The sequence below is a fragment of the Lynx rufus genome, unplaced genomic scaffold, assembly GCF_022079265.1.
Source record: "Lynx rufus isolate CCGP_SWC_20201006 ecotype Redwood Valley unplaced genomic scaffold, mLynRuf1.p SCAF_4, whole genome shotgun sequence".
Taxonomy (NCBI): Eukaryota; Metazoa; Chordata; class Mammalia; order Carnivora; family Felidae; genus Lynx; species Lynx rufus.
This window is the reverse complement of record NW_025814856.1, coordinates 120,177,490-120,193,619: the sequence shown is the minus strand read 5'-3', so window position 1 is coordinate 120,193,619 and position 16,130 is coordinate 120,177,490. Positions and strand designations below refer to the sequence as shown.

The window sequence follows — 16,130 nt, the reverse complement described above, 5'->3', positions numbered from 1 at the left end:
AAGCATAAAACCTCATATTTTCAAATACTATCTAAGAAAATAATGGAAAAGAAAAAAGGAAAGGTCTTGAAGCTCCACTATCAAAATTCTTGATGACAGATACTTATAATAAAACTCAACTTTCTAAGGATCAAAAATATAACGGAACCAAAAATCTCATAACCTTTTTTCCCTGTTCTGGAATAACTTAGAGCCTATACCAATTTACTGCTCCCATGAACCAGCTAACAACAGAGTCTGTTGCTCAAGTGCTAGACTTAGACCAACCTAATCTGACACGTTAAACATCAGGTAGAAGGTACGAAGCAACGCATACCTTTTTTTTCTTACCTTTATACTTTCTAAAGCCATATGTAATTTGGCAATGATAACCCTATTATTCTGTATCTTCTAACCACCTATTACCTAATAAAAGGGGAAAGGGAGTCAAGAGTAGAATTCTGATGTTATAATGAGACATAAGAGCTCATGAACTAAGAAAAATCACCTACTCAGTAATTCAAAACCAGAAAACAGGTTGTAAGTTCTCTGAGTAGCCAATTCATACCAAGTCTTATGATCCTGACATGGAAAATGACATTTTCACTCACAAATGCATTTATTCTATTTTACTCATCAAGCCTGGTTAATTAGTTTCCAAAACCATACTAGATTAAATATAACAAATTAGTTAGGGAAGTAAGGCTATTCAGGCAGGCCCACTGTCAACAACAACAAAATGGCTACCAGTAAAAAGAAAAGCAGACAACTCAAAACATCCAATAACATTTCAGTAGTGGATCACACAGCTTTAGTAACAGAACATGAACACGCTGTTTAATGTTGATGTTTCAATTAATAAACTTGAATCATCAAGGTGAGATTAGGTATTCTTTAGGAAGGCAGAGAATCACGTATTTGAGAAAGATTCCTTCCCCAAGCTGCTAAAATAATCAACAGTTTAGTACTGAAAGTTGTCACTGCAAAAACAATTTGTGAATAGGCATTAAAATACCAGCACCTAGTCTGTTAGCTAAACTGCCAAAATAATCTCGTAAGCAAATTTTATTGGGAATACCAAACTGAGAGATATTTATGAAAAACTGCAAATAATTAAAAACTAACATTTTTCACAGCATTTTAATCTCCAGAAACATCTAAACCACTTTACACTGTTCATCTGCCTTTAGACTCACCATGACAATACTATTTCTGTAACAAAACAAAGCAAACAAGCTACCGTAAACTGAAGCTCCATATGAAACTCAAAATCTTCTCATGAGATTCCCAACTCAAAATCTAGCCTATACAAAAATTCTTAGTGGGGACACCTGGGTAGCTCAGTTGGCTAAGCATGCAACTCTTGATTTCAGCTCAGGTCATGATCTCACAATTATGAGATCGAGCCCCATGCCGGGCTCTGCAGAGCAAGGAGTCTGCTTGGGATTCTCTCTCTGCCCCTTCCCCATGCTCTCTCTCAAAATAAACATACATTAAAAACAACAATAAATAAAAAAAAATTCTTCGGGAACCTAGCTGGCTCGATTGGCATACAATTCTTGATTGTGGGGTCGTGAGTTCGAGCCCCGTGTTGGATGTACAGATTACTAAAACATAAAAAGTAACTCAAAACATAGAATAAAATAAAAACAGTATAATTCTTTGTTTTCTTATTAAAGTACATAACCAGCTTGAATGTCTGAAATAGTATTAAGAGGGGTTAATCTCTTGGACAATAAAAGAGGACAATCATAATAAAATAAGATTAATCATACTAAATTCAAAATTCAAATGCAAAATGATTACAAAAATAAAATTATCCTTTGATACAGCAATTCCATTTCTGGGTATACATGTACAAGAACTGGAAGGAGGAACTCAGATTTGTACACCTATGGTCATGGCAACATTATTTACATTAGCCAAAAAGTGACAACAACCCAAATGTCTTATCAATGGATAAATGGATAAACAAAATGGAATATTATTTAGCCTCAAAAAGGAAATTCTGACACATCACAAAATGGATACATCTTGAAGATATTATGCTAAGTGAAAAAGCCAGTAATAAAAAAACCAAATTCTACATGATTCTACTTATATGAGGGATCAATAGTCAAATTCATAGAGACAACAATCCAACGAGAAGACATAAAAATGCGCCCAATATAGGAGCACCCAAATACATAAAACTGTTCATAACAAACATAAAGGAACTAACTAATCAGTAATGGAATAACAGTAGAAGACCTTAACACCTCACTTACCTCAATGGACAGATTATCCAAACAGAAAATTAATAGTGGCTTTGAATGCCACACTGGACCAGATAGATTTAACATATATAAACATAAATATTTAAATATTCAGAACATTCCATCCTGAAACAACAGAACATACATTCTTTTCAAGTGCACACGGAACATTCTCCAGAGCAGACCACATATTAGATCACAAAACATTGGTCTCAACAAATTAAAAAAGATCGAAATCACACCAGGCATCCTTTCTGACTACAATACACAAGAAAAGATCAGGAAAGAGAATACATAGAGGTTAAATAACCTGCTCCTAACAATGAAGGGGGGCCAACCAAGAAATGAAAGAAGTTAAAAATTCCATGGGAACAAATGAAAATGACCAGAGAGCAGTCCAAAATCTTTGGGATGCAGCAAAAGTGGTCCTAACAAGGAAGTTTATAATGGGTCTGCCTCAAGAAGCAAGAAAAATCTCAACCTAACCTTACACCTAAATAAGCTAGAAAAACAAAAACCTGAAACCAGCAGAAGGAAGAAAATAATAAAGATTAGAGAGAAATAAATGATACAGAAATGAAAAAAAAAAATGGAACAGATCAATGAAACCAGGAGCTGGTTCTCAAAAGAACATAAAATAGGGGCACCTGGGTGGCTCAGTCGGTTGAGCGTCCAACTTTGGCTCAGGTCATGATCTCACAGCTCATGAGTTCGAGCCCTGTGCTGACAGCTCAGAGCCTGGAGCCTGCTTCTGCTTCTGTGTCTCCCTCTCTCTCTGCCCCTAACCCACTCACACTCTTTGTCTCAAAAATAAAAACATTAAAAAAAATTTTTTTTAAACCACAAAATTGATAAACCTCTAGCCAGACTCAAAAAAAAAAAAAAAAAAAAACAAACCTCAAAATCACAAATGAAAGAGGAGAAACAACCAACGTCACAGAAATACAAGCAATTCTAAGAGAATATTATGAAAAACTCCATGCCAACAAATTGGACAACCTAGAAGAAAGGGATAAATTCCTAGAAACACATAACCTACCCAAACTAAAATGAGAAAAAATAGAAACTTTGAACAGACTGATAACCAGCTATAAAACTGAATCGGTAATCAAAAAACTACCAATGGGGGTGCCTGGATGGCTCAGTCGGTTAAGCGTCCAACTTCGGCTCAGGTCATGGTCTCATGGTTTGGGAGTTCAAGCCCTGCGTTGGGCTCTGTGCTGACTGACAGCTCAGAGCCTGGATCCTGCTCTGGATTCTATGTCTCCCTCTCTCTCTCTGCCCTCCCCTGCTTATGTTCTGTTGCTCTCTCTCTACAAAAATAAACAAACATAAAAAAATTTCTAGTAGACTTAAAAAAAGATTCTCTCTCCCTTTGCCTCTCTCCCCTGCTTGCACTCTAAAAAAAAAAACAAAAAACAAAACTAAAACGCAACCTACTGAGAGATTTGCAAATGACATGTCTGATAGAAGGTTAGTATCCAAAATATATAAAGAACTGATACAACCCAAAAGACAAATAATCCAAGTAAAAAACAAGCAGAAGAGGGGCGCCTGGGTGGCTCAGTTGGCTGGGCATCCGACTTTGGCTTGGGTCATGATCTCACGGTTTGTGAATTTGGGCCCTATGTCAGGCTCTGTGCTGACAGCTCGGAACCTGGAGCCTGCTTCCGATTCTATGTCTCTATCTCTCTCTGCTGTCCCCTGCTCATGCCCTGCCTCTGACTCACTCTCCCCCCCCCCCCCCCCAAACAACATTAAAAAAGAAAATGTTTCTGTTTTTTTTTAAATGAGAAGACACGGACAAACATTTCTCCAAAGAACACATTCAGGTAGCCAACAGACACATGAAAAGATGCTCAGCATCACTCATCATCAGGGAAATGCAAATCAGAAACATAATTAGCTATCACTTCCACAATGGCTAAAATAAAAAAAACAAGAAACAACTAGTGTTGGTGAGGATGTGGAGAAAAAGGAATCCTCATGCACTGTTGGTAGGCATACAAATTGATGCAGCTAACTGTGGAAAACAATATGGGGGTTCCTCAAAAAATTAAAAATAGAAACACCCTATGATCCAGTAATCACACATTAGGTATTTACCCAAAAAAGACAAATACCAACCCAGAACTCAAATGCACCATGACAGACAGGAAAGAGGCCCTGATTCTTTCAAAATGTAGTTTTAATAATTTCAGTCACAGACCCTTGTTTAGAATCACTCATCAGGAAAAAAATGTTCACAAACAAAATTGTCTTCAGTTCAAGGATTCACAGTGAAGGAATCTTATGAAAAGCTGCAAACAAACCACACATCAATAGAATGTGTGGGCTTTAGTCTTTCAGAGATAGAGGGAAGGAAAAGGAATAAAGGCAGTCCAAGGAGTTTAGTGAACAAAGGCATGAAAACAACTGAAAAGAAGGATGTGTGTTAAAGGAAGAAAATGTATTCCTGTCTTGAATGATGGGCTTAGGATGTTTAGACCAATGCAACTCAAACTCTACCGAGCATATGATCATGAAAGGATTTTTGTTAAATCCAGTCTGAGTCTCACTAGGTACAGAGTGAAGCTGGAGATTCTGCATCTCTACCAAACTCCCAGGAGATATCAATACTGTTGGTCCACATACTGTATTTCTTAGTAGCAAGGGCTTACATGGTTCCTCTATTGCTAAGGCACCACATCAAATTCACAGGTTACTATGGGAGATTTTTAATTTTCTAAGTTAATTGTCAGATACTACATGAACAACTAATTCAAGATAGCCCACAATTTCAACATTAGATAGTGCTACATTCCTTTCAGTGACACCTTATCTTTGAGAAGAAGGTGGGTTTTTGGCAGTTGATGAAACAAAGCATGTGCTTTGTGAAAATCAATATGAATGAGGAAATGAAGGTGGCTTGTCCAATCTGACTCTGAGGTTTAAGCAGTTGTACAGTGGTCAACAACCACATATATCCCATTAATAACTGTGCATATTTAAAAGTGAAATAAAAATATGCATTTTTCGGGGAGCCTGGGTGGTTCAGTCAGTTAAGCATCTGACTCCTGATTTTAGTTCAGGTCATGATCTCACACTTGTGAGACAGAGCCCTGCATCAGGCTCCATGCTCATAGGACTCTCTCTCTCCCCCACCCTCTCAAAAGAAATAAATAAGCTTAAAAAATATATATGAGTTTTTCTTTCAATTCAGAATACGTTATTTTTTTCAAATGGTTACTACATTCATTAGGAAATTGTTCATTATTTCTTTTCGCCTATATATGGTGTCATGCCATGAACCTCTGGTTTAGTCTATTTGATAGGTGATTAGGACCACAGCTCTTATAGCCAAACTGATGAGGTTCAAATCCTCATCTGACTGTACCCTTAACCAGCTGTGTGATGAAGCAAGCCTGTTATTCTTTTGGTTTCCTCCATTATAAAAGAAAAGATCATAATAGTTCCTACCTCACAGGACTGCTATGAAGAATAAATGAGTTGATATATTTAAACAGCCAAGCACCATTATAATTATGATGCTACAGTTATTGCTACTACAATTATTAGGGAAAAGGGAGTCACAAAAGGCTTTTGATCTTATAGCTGACCAGTTTCTGGTACAGAAGGGAGGAGGAGATATGGCAAGTTTATGACTGAGGTAGGCTGGAGAACAGGCAACCTCAACCCTGACTCCAGGGTCCTGTGGTTGTTAATTACTCCCCGGGCAGGGAACCACAGAAAAGGAATAGGTCAACTCAAATCTGCTTCTATATTCTAAAAATTATTCATTAAAATACTTTACTTGCAAGTGATTGTTGTAATGACAAGATTTTTTGAAAAGTCTAAATGTACATAAAAATTAGTTTCTGTCTAAAGTGAAAAATCTTCTGATTGCAAAATACAATTACCCAAGGTGTTGCCTATTAAGAGTCCTTCCATCTCATTACCAAATCTAAGCATGTCAGCAAATGAGCACAAGACTCTAACACTGCTTCTCATGGGTTTGCAGGAGGGCAAAGCACACAGATCAGAAAGAACATTCTCCTAATTAAACTGAAGCAGATGACTATGGAAGAGAAGGGCTTGTCACATGTAACATCTGTGCCAAGAATGATCAGATTAAATATGCAAAATGTGAAGTAAAGGTGTGAAAAAGCAGTAAGATTATACTCTAGACCTTAAATAGGCTACAAAAGTTCTGACAGTTTTCCTAATTATTCCCAGTAATGGACATAGAAGGCCAAAAGGCAGGCGGGAGAAATACATTTTTCTCCATTATGGGTGTTGAGCACTAGGGCTAAAATCATGCCTGTCTGAACACTGATCAGTTTCTGCAAAGGTTAATAGCAATTAAATGCAGCAAACTAGATTAAATGAGAAACAGGTCATGATACTGCTGTACTTGCAAAGAGCACAATAAAGCATTTCTTTTAAATTCATCTTAATGCACAGGAAATCCAAAAAGAGCTGCTATGAGGAAAAGAATTTATTATTAAATAGTGAAGAAATCTCTTCAATGAAGTAAAAGTAAAAATGACATGCTACACACAAACTAATTCAATAATCAGTATTGGGTTGCTAAAAAATTAAATACTGATGATGTCTAAAAGAATTATTTCTCAGAAGAAGAAAATTGTGATATAATTATATATATATTTTTAATATATATTAAAAATATTTTAAATATTTTTAATATATATTTTAACATATATTTAATATATATTATATATATTATAACATATATATTATATATAATATATATATAATAACATATATACAATATATATAATATATATTATATATAACATATAGAATATATAATATTAATATATATTTAAAATATTTTAAATATTTTATATATATATAAAGATTGCTCTTTTTCTAGCTATATATAGTCCATCTTAAAATTTAAAATGGGGCATAAATGTTAAAATTAAAGGACACATACTGAAGCATAATATTGTCATTAACACTGCTTCTTCCAACCTAGTACATCTACATTCAAAAGAATAAATTACTTAGTAAGTGATAATTAAGATTAACCTATCTGTGATTATAGCTAATAATAATGTATCATACATCTGAAAGCCGCCGAGAGCACATCTTAAAGGTTTTCATCACAAAAGGGAAAACAATTTGTAACTATGTGTGATAATGAAAGTTAACTAGATTTGTTGTAGTGATCATTTGGCAATATATATAAATATGGAATCATGTTGTATACTTGAACTAATGTTATATGTCAATTATATCTCAAAAACATTTTTTAAAGATTAAACTGATAGCTATGATATTCTGAGGCCATTCTCTGAACTTAATCTTTTACTTTAGTATAAATCCTAAAGTGTAAGTCTGATGCATATTGATGGTTGATTTTTCAAATTTAAATAAAAGCAGATTTTTCCAAAAATTAAGTAAGCAATCACATGTATACACAAGCACACACACTCCCTTCTTCCACAAACCTCTCTACAGGAAATAAAAAATAAAAGGGACAGGCTCAGAAAATGGAAATTCAATTTACTTTACTATCCTCAGGGTCTTCTAAACCATCCGGCCGACTAAGGTTTCGAGCAGGCTGGCTGCAGACAACATTATCTTCCACTCCCCAAGAAGGTACTCTTACAGGTGGCCTTTGGATTTCATCGGGGTAAAAAGCACCATCTGCTCCATCTGAAATAAAATTTTGGAAGAGTAGAATGAAACTTGGTACTAAAATGAGAATCTTTGTGTATAGCTATGACGAACAGGACATAAGAACCATTTTAGGGCATCACAAAAATGATGTCTTTTAACCCAAGTGATTTTTTAAAATAAGAACTACATGTAATAAGCAAAAAGACTACTCATTCGCGCTGCAGCACTCCTAGATGAACCCTAGTTAAACATTAAAACTACTGGTTATAAGATAATGTTTCTGGGGCGCCTGGGTGGCTCAGGTCATGATCTTGCAGTTCCTGAGTTTGAGCCCCACGTTGGACTCTGTGCTGACAGCTCAGAGCCTAGAGCCTGCTTCATACTCTGTGTCTCCTTCTCTCTCTGTCCCTCCCCTGCTGGTGCTCTGTCTCAAAAATAAATAAACTTTAAAAGAATCTCGGTCTAGAGATAGCTTTAAAATGAGTAAATAAACAGATAAATAAATAAATAAATTTCTATTACAGTTAACTGTACTAATAGTTCTCTAATCTCAGGAAGATGCAAACCAAAAAACTTCATATTCAGTTAACTCAAAGCCAAAAATATTTCAATAACCTCTGGTTTCCTGTGTTGCATAAGGATTACCATATTGCAGAACTGGCTGTACATTTGGCACTGCAGCAACATGACCATTTTGCTCTGAGCATGTACTGAGATGCTGTGAGATCTTCCGAGGACTCTGGGAATTCGGACCTTCTGTTTTCCTTTCTGCTTGATTTTCTAGACTCATTTTAAGTTCCTAAAATTAACAAAACCAAAGGTGAATAAGCAATGAAATATTTTAGGGGCAGCATTAAATATTTGGTCAAAATAAAATAAAATAATTTCCCTATTATGTTCAAAGAATACAGGTGGCTCTCAACTACGCATAATTGTCCCTTCCAACATCAGAAGGCAGAATAAAAAAGCCCAATGTATTTTCAAATTTGTGCCACGATGATACTCTTTTTATTGAGCTAAGAGGAAACTGGGCAGCTCTTACAAGTTAGCTGTCAATAAAAGTCAGAAAACAAAAAACAAACCAGACTGCTTCTCTAGTAAACTCTATCAAACATTTAAGAAACTTATTTTTAAAAAATACCAAACCCATATAAATTCTTTCAAAAAACACTTCTGAACTTACTTTATAAGGCCAGCACTATTCTAATACCAAAGCCAAACAATGACATTAAGGAAAACTGCAGACCCCATCCCTCATAAATACTGATGCAAAAATCTTCATTAAAATATCAAACATGGGGTGCCTGGGTGCCTCAGTTGATTAAACGTCTGACTCTTGATTTCAGCTTAGGTCATTATCTCATAGTCATGAGATCGAGCCCCACGTCAGGCTCGAGATTAAGATTCTCTTTCTCTCCCCCTCTGTCCCTCCCCTGCTCGTGTGCGTGCACAACTTTCTCAAAACAAAAAAAAAATCAAATATGATATTTAAAAATAACATGACCAAGTGGGTTTTATCACAAGGAAACAAAGTTCGCTTAACATCCAAAAATCAATGTAAATCACTATGTTCACAGACTAATGGAAAAAAAAACCCGTATGATCATTTCAATAGATGTAAAAAAAAATTTTACAAAACTCAACAGTCTCACATATATTTTAAATCTCAGCAAACCAGAAATAAAGAGGAACTTCCTTAATATGAAAAAATACATTTCAAATAGCCAGACTGAACAACAACAAAGTGCCTACAGTGAACCTTAATGGTGAAAAACTAAATAATTCCACCTGCTCTCACCACTTCTACTCCACATCATACTAGAGATACTAAACAGTGGATTAAGGCAAGATTAAGATTAAAGCAGACTGGAATGGAAGAAGTAAAATCATCTTTATTCATAGGAGATATGATTACATATGTAGAAAATCCTAAGGAATCTACGAAAACTAGGAGAATGAGTGGGTTTAGCAAGATTGCAGTATACAAGGTCAATACATAAAATCAACTGTATTTCTATATATAAGCAACACACAATTGAAAAATGAAGTTTTTAAAGATATCATTTATAGTAGCATCAATAGATAATATTAAAATATTCCGATATAAATTAATTACAAAATGTGCAAGGCCTATACACTAAAAACCACAAACTTACTGAGAGATACTAAAGAAAGCCTCAACAGAAAGAAATCTACCACATTCATGGACTGGAAAACAGCATTTTTATGCTATTAACTCCTCCCAAATTGATCTATACATTCAATACAATGCCAACAAAATCCCAGCAGGCTTTTGTATAAATTGACAAGCTGATTCGAAAATAAAGGCTGAAATACAAAGGTGCTAAAATAGCCCATTTAAAAAAAAAAAAAGACTTATGCCTGATTTCAAGATTTATGATATAAGAAGCTATAAAATCAGGAGACTACAATGTTGGCATATGACTAAACATACAGATTAGGGGCTGGCAAATTTTTCCCATAAAGGGCCTGATAGACATTTTCAGCTTTGTAAGAAACAGTCTGTCACAACTACTCAAATATGCCTTTACTGTTGCAGCTAGAGGTAATACCTAAGTGAATGGGCATGGCCATATGCTAATAAAACTTTATTTATAAAATAGGCCATGGGCCATATTTGGCTTGTAGATGTTAGTTTGCTGACCCCTGATATAAATCAATAAAGGACAGAGCCCCCAAAATACCCATATTCATAGTCCGTTCAATTTCAACAAAGATGCAGAAGTAATTCAATGAAGGACAGGAATGGGCTTTTTTAAACATAAGCTTAAAAGAACTGGAATGGACAAATTCTCATTATATGCCATACCATACAAAACAATTAACTTTAAATAGATCATAAACTTAAACATAAGAGCTAATGCTATAAATCTAGTAGAAGAAAATAAAAGAAAATTCTTTGTAACCTTGAATGAGGCAAAAATGTGTTAGGACACAAATAGCATGAACCATTAAGAAGAATACTGCTAAATTAAACTATTTTCAAAATTAGAAGATTTAGCTCTTCAAAGATACATATTTTTCTTAAATGCTTAGTTGGCTGGGGGGAGGGAGGGGCAGATGGGGGCAGGGCAAGGTACCCAAGATCTGAAGTGGGCTCTGCTAACAGCAGAGATCCTGATGCAGGGCTCCCACTCACAGACCATGAGATCATGACTTGAGCCAAAGTCTGACACCTAACTGACTGAGCCACTGAGAAGCCCCTCAAGGATAGTATTTTTAAAAGTGAAAAAGAAAGCTACATATTGGGAGAAAATATTTCCAAAATATATGACAAAGGAATTGTACGTACAATACATAAAGAACTCTTAAAACTAAATACAACCAGTAACGATAACTCAATTAAAAAAAATAGGTAAAAGATTTGAACACTTTACAAAAGAATCAAGAGACGCCTGGGTGACTCAGTTGGTTAAGCGTCTGGCTCTGGCCCAGGTCATGATCTCATGGTTTGAGAGTTCAAGTCCTGCATTGGGCTCTTTGCTATCAGCACAGAGCCCACTTTGATCCTCTGTCCCCCACCCCCCACCCTCGTCTCTCTGCCCCTTCCCTGCTCATGCTCTTGCTCAAAAAAAAAAAAAAAAAAAAGTATATATGAATAGCCTATAAGCACATGAAAAGATACCCATCACCACTAATCATCGAGGAAATTAAAACTTAAACCATAATGAGTTAATACTACATACCCACCAGAAAGACTAAAATTAAAATCTGATAATACCAAGTACTAAGAGCCTACAGAGCAACTGAAATGCTCACACACTGCCAGTGGGAATGCAAAATGGTACAGCCACTCTGAAAAACAATTTGGCTGTTTCTTAAAAAAAAATTTTTTTAATGTTTATTTATTCTGGGAAGACAGGGAGACAGACAGAGGGCAAGAGGGGAGGGACAGAGGGCAAGAGGGGAGGGGTAGAGAGAGAGGGAGACACAGAATCCGAAGCAGGCTCCAGGCTCAGAGCTATCAGCACAGAGCCTGACACAGGCCTGAGCCCATGAAGCACGGGATCATGACTAGGGCCGAAGTCAGACATTCAACTGACTGAGCCACCCAGGCGCCCCACAGTTTGGTTGTTTCTTAAAAACAAATCCATCATACAAGAGAGCAATTCATTTGTAGGCATCTACCCAAGAAAAATGAAAACACATGCCCACAGAGAGATGAGAATGTTCACAGCACCATTATTCACAGCAAAACATTAGAAATAATCCATATGTCCATCAGCTGGTAAAAGGATTAATGTCCAACTAGTGAATGGATAAATTCTGCATGATTGCATTTACATGAAATGCTAGAAAAGGTAAAACTATACAGTAGAAGACAGATCAGTGACAGTCTGGGACTGGGGATAACTGAAGGAGCTGACTAAAAATGAGCATGAAGGAAGTCTGTACAGTAAAGGAAACATTCTATAGTTTGAATACAGTGGTAATTACAAGACTATATATATTTACCAGAATTCATCAAGTTACACTTAAAATAGGTGGGTTTCATTAAACTGTACATCAATAGAGTCATTTAAAAAATCAACCAGAAATTTTAACATAGAATGTAAGAGTGGAAAAGTTTATCTGTAAAGCAAAACTCAGCTGGTTTTGCTGAATGTCACCTATGAGAAAACAGATAAGACTCTTAAAGTCACTATCATAGAAAGAAAAACTGGTAAACATGAAAAATTCAAGTCAATTTAGGAGATACAGCAGAGAAGAGATGAGAAGAGATACAGCAATTACAAGTTCTCCTAAGCCTGTGAAAAGAGCATAGGGGTGCCTGGGTGGCTCAGTCGACTGAGCGTCCGACTTCGGCTCAGGTCATGATCTCGCAGTTCATGAGTTCGAGCCCTGTGTCAGGCTCGGTGCTGATAGCTCAGAGCCTGGAGCCTGCTTTGGATTCTGTGTCTACTCCTCTCTGCTCTTCCCATGCTCAGCTCATGCTCTCTCAATAATAAATAAATGTTAAAAAAAAATTTTTTTTTAAGTATAGAAGATACATGAAATAATAAGCATATTGCAGGATTGGTTAAGTGAACGATGTGGCTAGAGCACAGGTTGCATGTTAAGAGCAAGAAATATGTAGCTAAAAAGTCAAGTGAAGGCCAGATGTGCCAAATCTTTGTCATACAGTTTATTACAATGGGTCTAACTGTTCTTGAACAGTAATAACATGGTAAAATGGTCCTTACTAAGGTTATTCTAGCAAAGCTATTCTGGGCATACTTGAAATTAGAAATAAATAAGCAGAAATTAGAAACAAATCATATGGCAGACTGGAGTCAGACTTCTCCAGCACTAATAACCCTGAAGAATCTATCTTTTCCAGCCCTAGGAGGACTACTGAGAAATGAGTAGAGTGTTTAGAACACAGCAGGACCTCAATAGAGGTTCCCTCATCTCCTGCCATGAATCAAAAAACCCCAGAAGCGCTGCCACGTAATTCAGTATTGTGAAAGTGCAATGTGAGTAGAGAAAAAGTGAGAGTAAATTTAAAAAAAAAAATTTTTTTTTTTATTTTTTGAGATAGAGAGAACGCACCTATGCGTGCGTGTGAAGGCGAGCACACCAAGCTGTGGAGAGCAGAGAGCTGGGGTGGGGGGAGGGGGGGAAAGGGAGGGGGGAAGGGGGAGGGGAGAAGGGGGAGCGGGGAGAGAGGGGTGGAAGGGGGAGACGTGGGGGAGAAGGAGGGAGGGATTGAGATTCAAGGCTGTGAGCTGTCAGTGCAGAACCTGACGCGGGGCTCTAACTCACAAACAATGAAAGCACGACCATGGCTGAAATAGTCAGATGCTTAACCGACTGAGCCACCCAGGCACCCCCAAAAAATATTTCCAAAAGGATTCAAGAAATGAGGAAAAGGACAGGAAAGAGTAAAAGGTTTAGACAGGGTCAACTGCTACAAAAGTTTAAGCAAATTATATGGAGTCAAGGGTTTCAACAAGAGATTTATGCATTCATTGGTATAGTCAAGCAACTTCTGAGAGTCCAACACAATAAAGAGTTCACTCTTAAGTTAATACCCCTCTCCTCTACCATCAGAGATGCAATAAATCCCCTGCAAATAGGATGCAGGGTAAGAAAAGGTCCAGTAACAAGCAGCTTTGATTCCTCATGAGGGAAACTGGAGGTGGGGTGAAGAGAACACAGGGACATGAACAAGACAGTTATAGGTAGGCTGTTTGGTAAATTGGAAGACTGAACTCTTGACTTAGAGAAGATTCTTAAATTTGCATTTACAACACCCCCCAAAGGGTCCACGTTTAGAATTCAGGAGATAAATCAATTTATGGGGAAAATAAATGTGTATCTTTTCACTAACTTCTAACTGAAATTTAGCATTTTCTTCGATTATGAAGGCCAAAAAACCACGGTAGCGAACGGTTCCCTTTGTCACCTACAGAATCAAAGATATGTTCACTTCGTATTACAGTCACTGCAGCCATCTCAAAACAGCCTTTATATTTCACTACTTTGAAATTAGTAATTACTAGACATGCTAAATCTTAACATTTTAAAATAAGCACATATACTACCTGTCACATAGATCATAAACTGAAAATTTTGATAACTTTCTTAGAATTTGATTCCTTTGTGATTCTGTATATTTTGCTTTAATCACTTAAAACTATTTCTGAAAACAGACTTCACCAGACTATATCAAAAGGCCCTTAGAACAAAAATGGTCAAGGGGCACCTGGGTGGCTCAGTTGGTTAAGTGTCTTTCGGTTTCAGCTCACGTCACGCTGTCACGGTTCGGTAGTTTGAGACCCATGTCGGGCTCTGTGTTGACAGTGCGGAGCCCGTTTGGAATTCTCTCTCTCTCCCCCTCTCTCTCCCTCTCCCTCAAAAATAAAGAAGTACAAAAAAAAAAAAAGAAAAATGGCCAAGAACTCAGAACTCCTCCAAGACCTCCTCTACCTTCAAAGACATGCATGACAGGATACAGCTATGTCACCTGGGCAAAACTGTTAATGGCTGACTTAGAATCCTCCTAAAATAAAAGCCTCCACAATTTAACTAATAGATTTTGTTAGGAATCCTCTTTTATAGTTCTAAGGCACAAAAGTGTGGTTAGCTGGTTTGCCTCTGCTAGAATGCCTACATCTTTTTTTCTTCTTCAAGGCCCCAAAATGGCTCACAGTAGCCTTGGTTTTACAAATTACCCAAAGAATTAAGGAGGTCTCTGGTACTCCCAACTGTTAAACAGGAGGAGTAATATATTTCCCTTATATGCCACATGTCGACCCAATCAAAGTAGAGGAGGAAAGACATTAAATGTTCGGAATTACAACGCTGAACAAGTTGTTCAAGGTATTACAGAATTCTCATAACCTCCTTTTATCACTCCTAGAGAGCCGCTAAGTTATAGCTAAAAAGGGAAACATGGTAGTCTACGACTTTTCTAGGACCAGTTGTGTGGGGTCATGATTATTTAATCGTGCTATTATTATAACATTTCATTACAGCTATCTCCCGTTAATTTTAAGTATATATGCTACTCTTCCATTGTCAGGTAGGAAGCAAACCGTCTAGAAACACAAAATGATTCAGAAAAAAATAGGTATATGATGTTAAATATTCTGAAATGGTTTTTAATTTAAAAAACTTTTATTTGTATTTCCCACAATCTTTCTTTTAAATCATTATTTGCCATTTTGCTTTTGCTTATTATTTTCTTTACTCTCCCCCTTTATGTTTCTACTAAGGCGTTTATGCAGAATATTTGAAATAGTATGAAAATATGAAAATAATTCTATTAAATAGTTTTTGAATGACATGAAAAGATATTTTAAGCTATTAAGTTCCTAAATGAAGTTAAACTGGTAGGGATTTATTTATTTATTTATGTGTTTGTTTATAGTAGACTCCACACCCAATGTGGGGCTTGAACTCACGACCCTGAGATCAAGAGTCACATGCTCTAGCGATTGAGCCAGTCAGGCATCCCTAAATTGGTAGGGTTTTTAATCTTAAGAGAGCTATTACTTCATACTATTAGTTCTTTTATTCACACACATGTTCAATAAATATTTAGGGAGTACTATGTGGTAGGCACTAGGGATTCTGGAATAACCAAAACAGACAAAAATTCCCGCTCATATGGAGTTTATACTCTAGGGCAAAGAAGAACTACAATACACAAAATATGTAAAATAAATAGTTAGATGGTGGTAAGTACTTTTCATTTATCCACTCAACAATCACTTGGTTCATTCTAGGTACTATGTGTGGATCTAGGTTTTAGTGATACAC

At 36.4% G+C, this 16,130-nt stretch overlaps 1 protein-coding gene across 2 annotated transcripts in view; it reads right to left on the bottom strand.

The window, feature by feature from the left end:
• TAX1BP1 (Tax1 binding protein 1) overlaps positions 1 to 16,130 on the bottom strand; it is a 98,078-nt gene that overhangs the window by 3,849 nt on the left and 78,099 nt on the right. The window contains exons 15-16 of one of the 2 annotated variants that reach the window (XM_047097094.1): positions 8,478 to 8,661; positions 7,750 to 7,898 (exon numbers count right to left, since the gene is read on the bottom strand). In XM_047097094.1, the coding sequence (XP_046953050.1) occupies positions 7,750 to 7,898; positions 8,478 to 8,661 (333 nt within the window). The remainder of the gene's footprint in view (positions 1 to 7,749; positions 7,899 to 8,477; positions 8,662 to 16,130) is intronic. The other variant, XM_047097096.1, reaches the window with a different exon arrangement.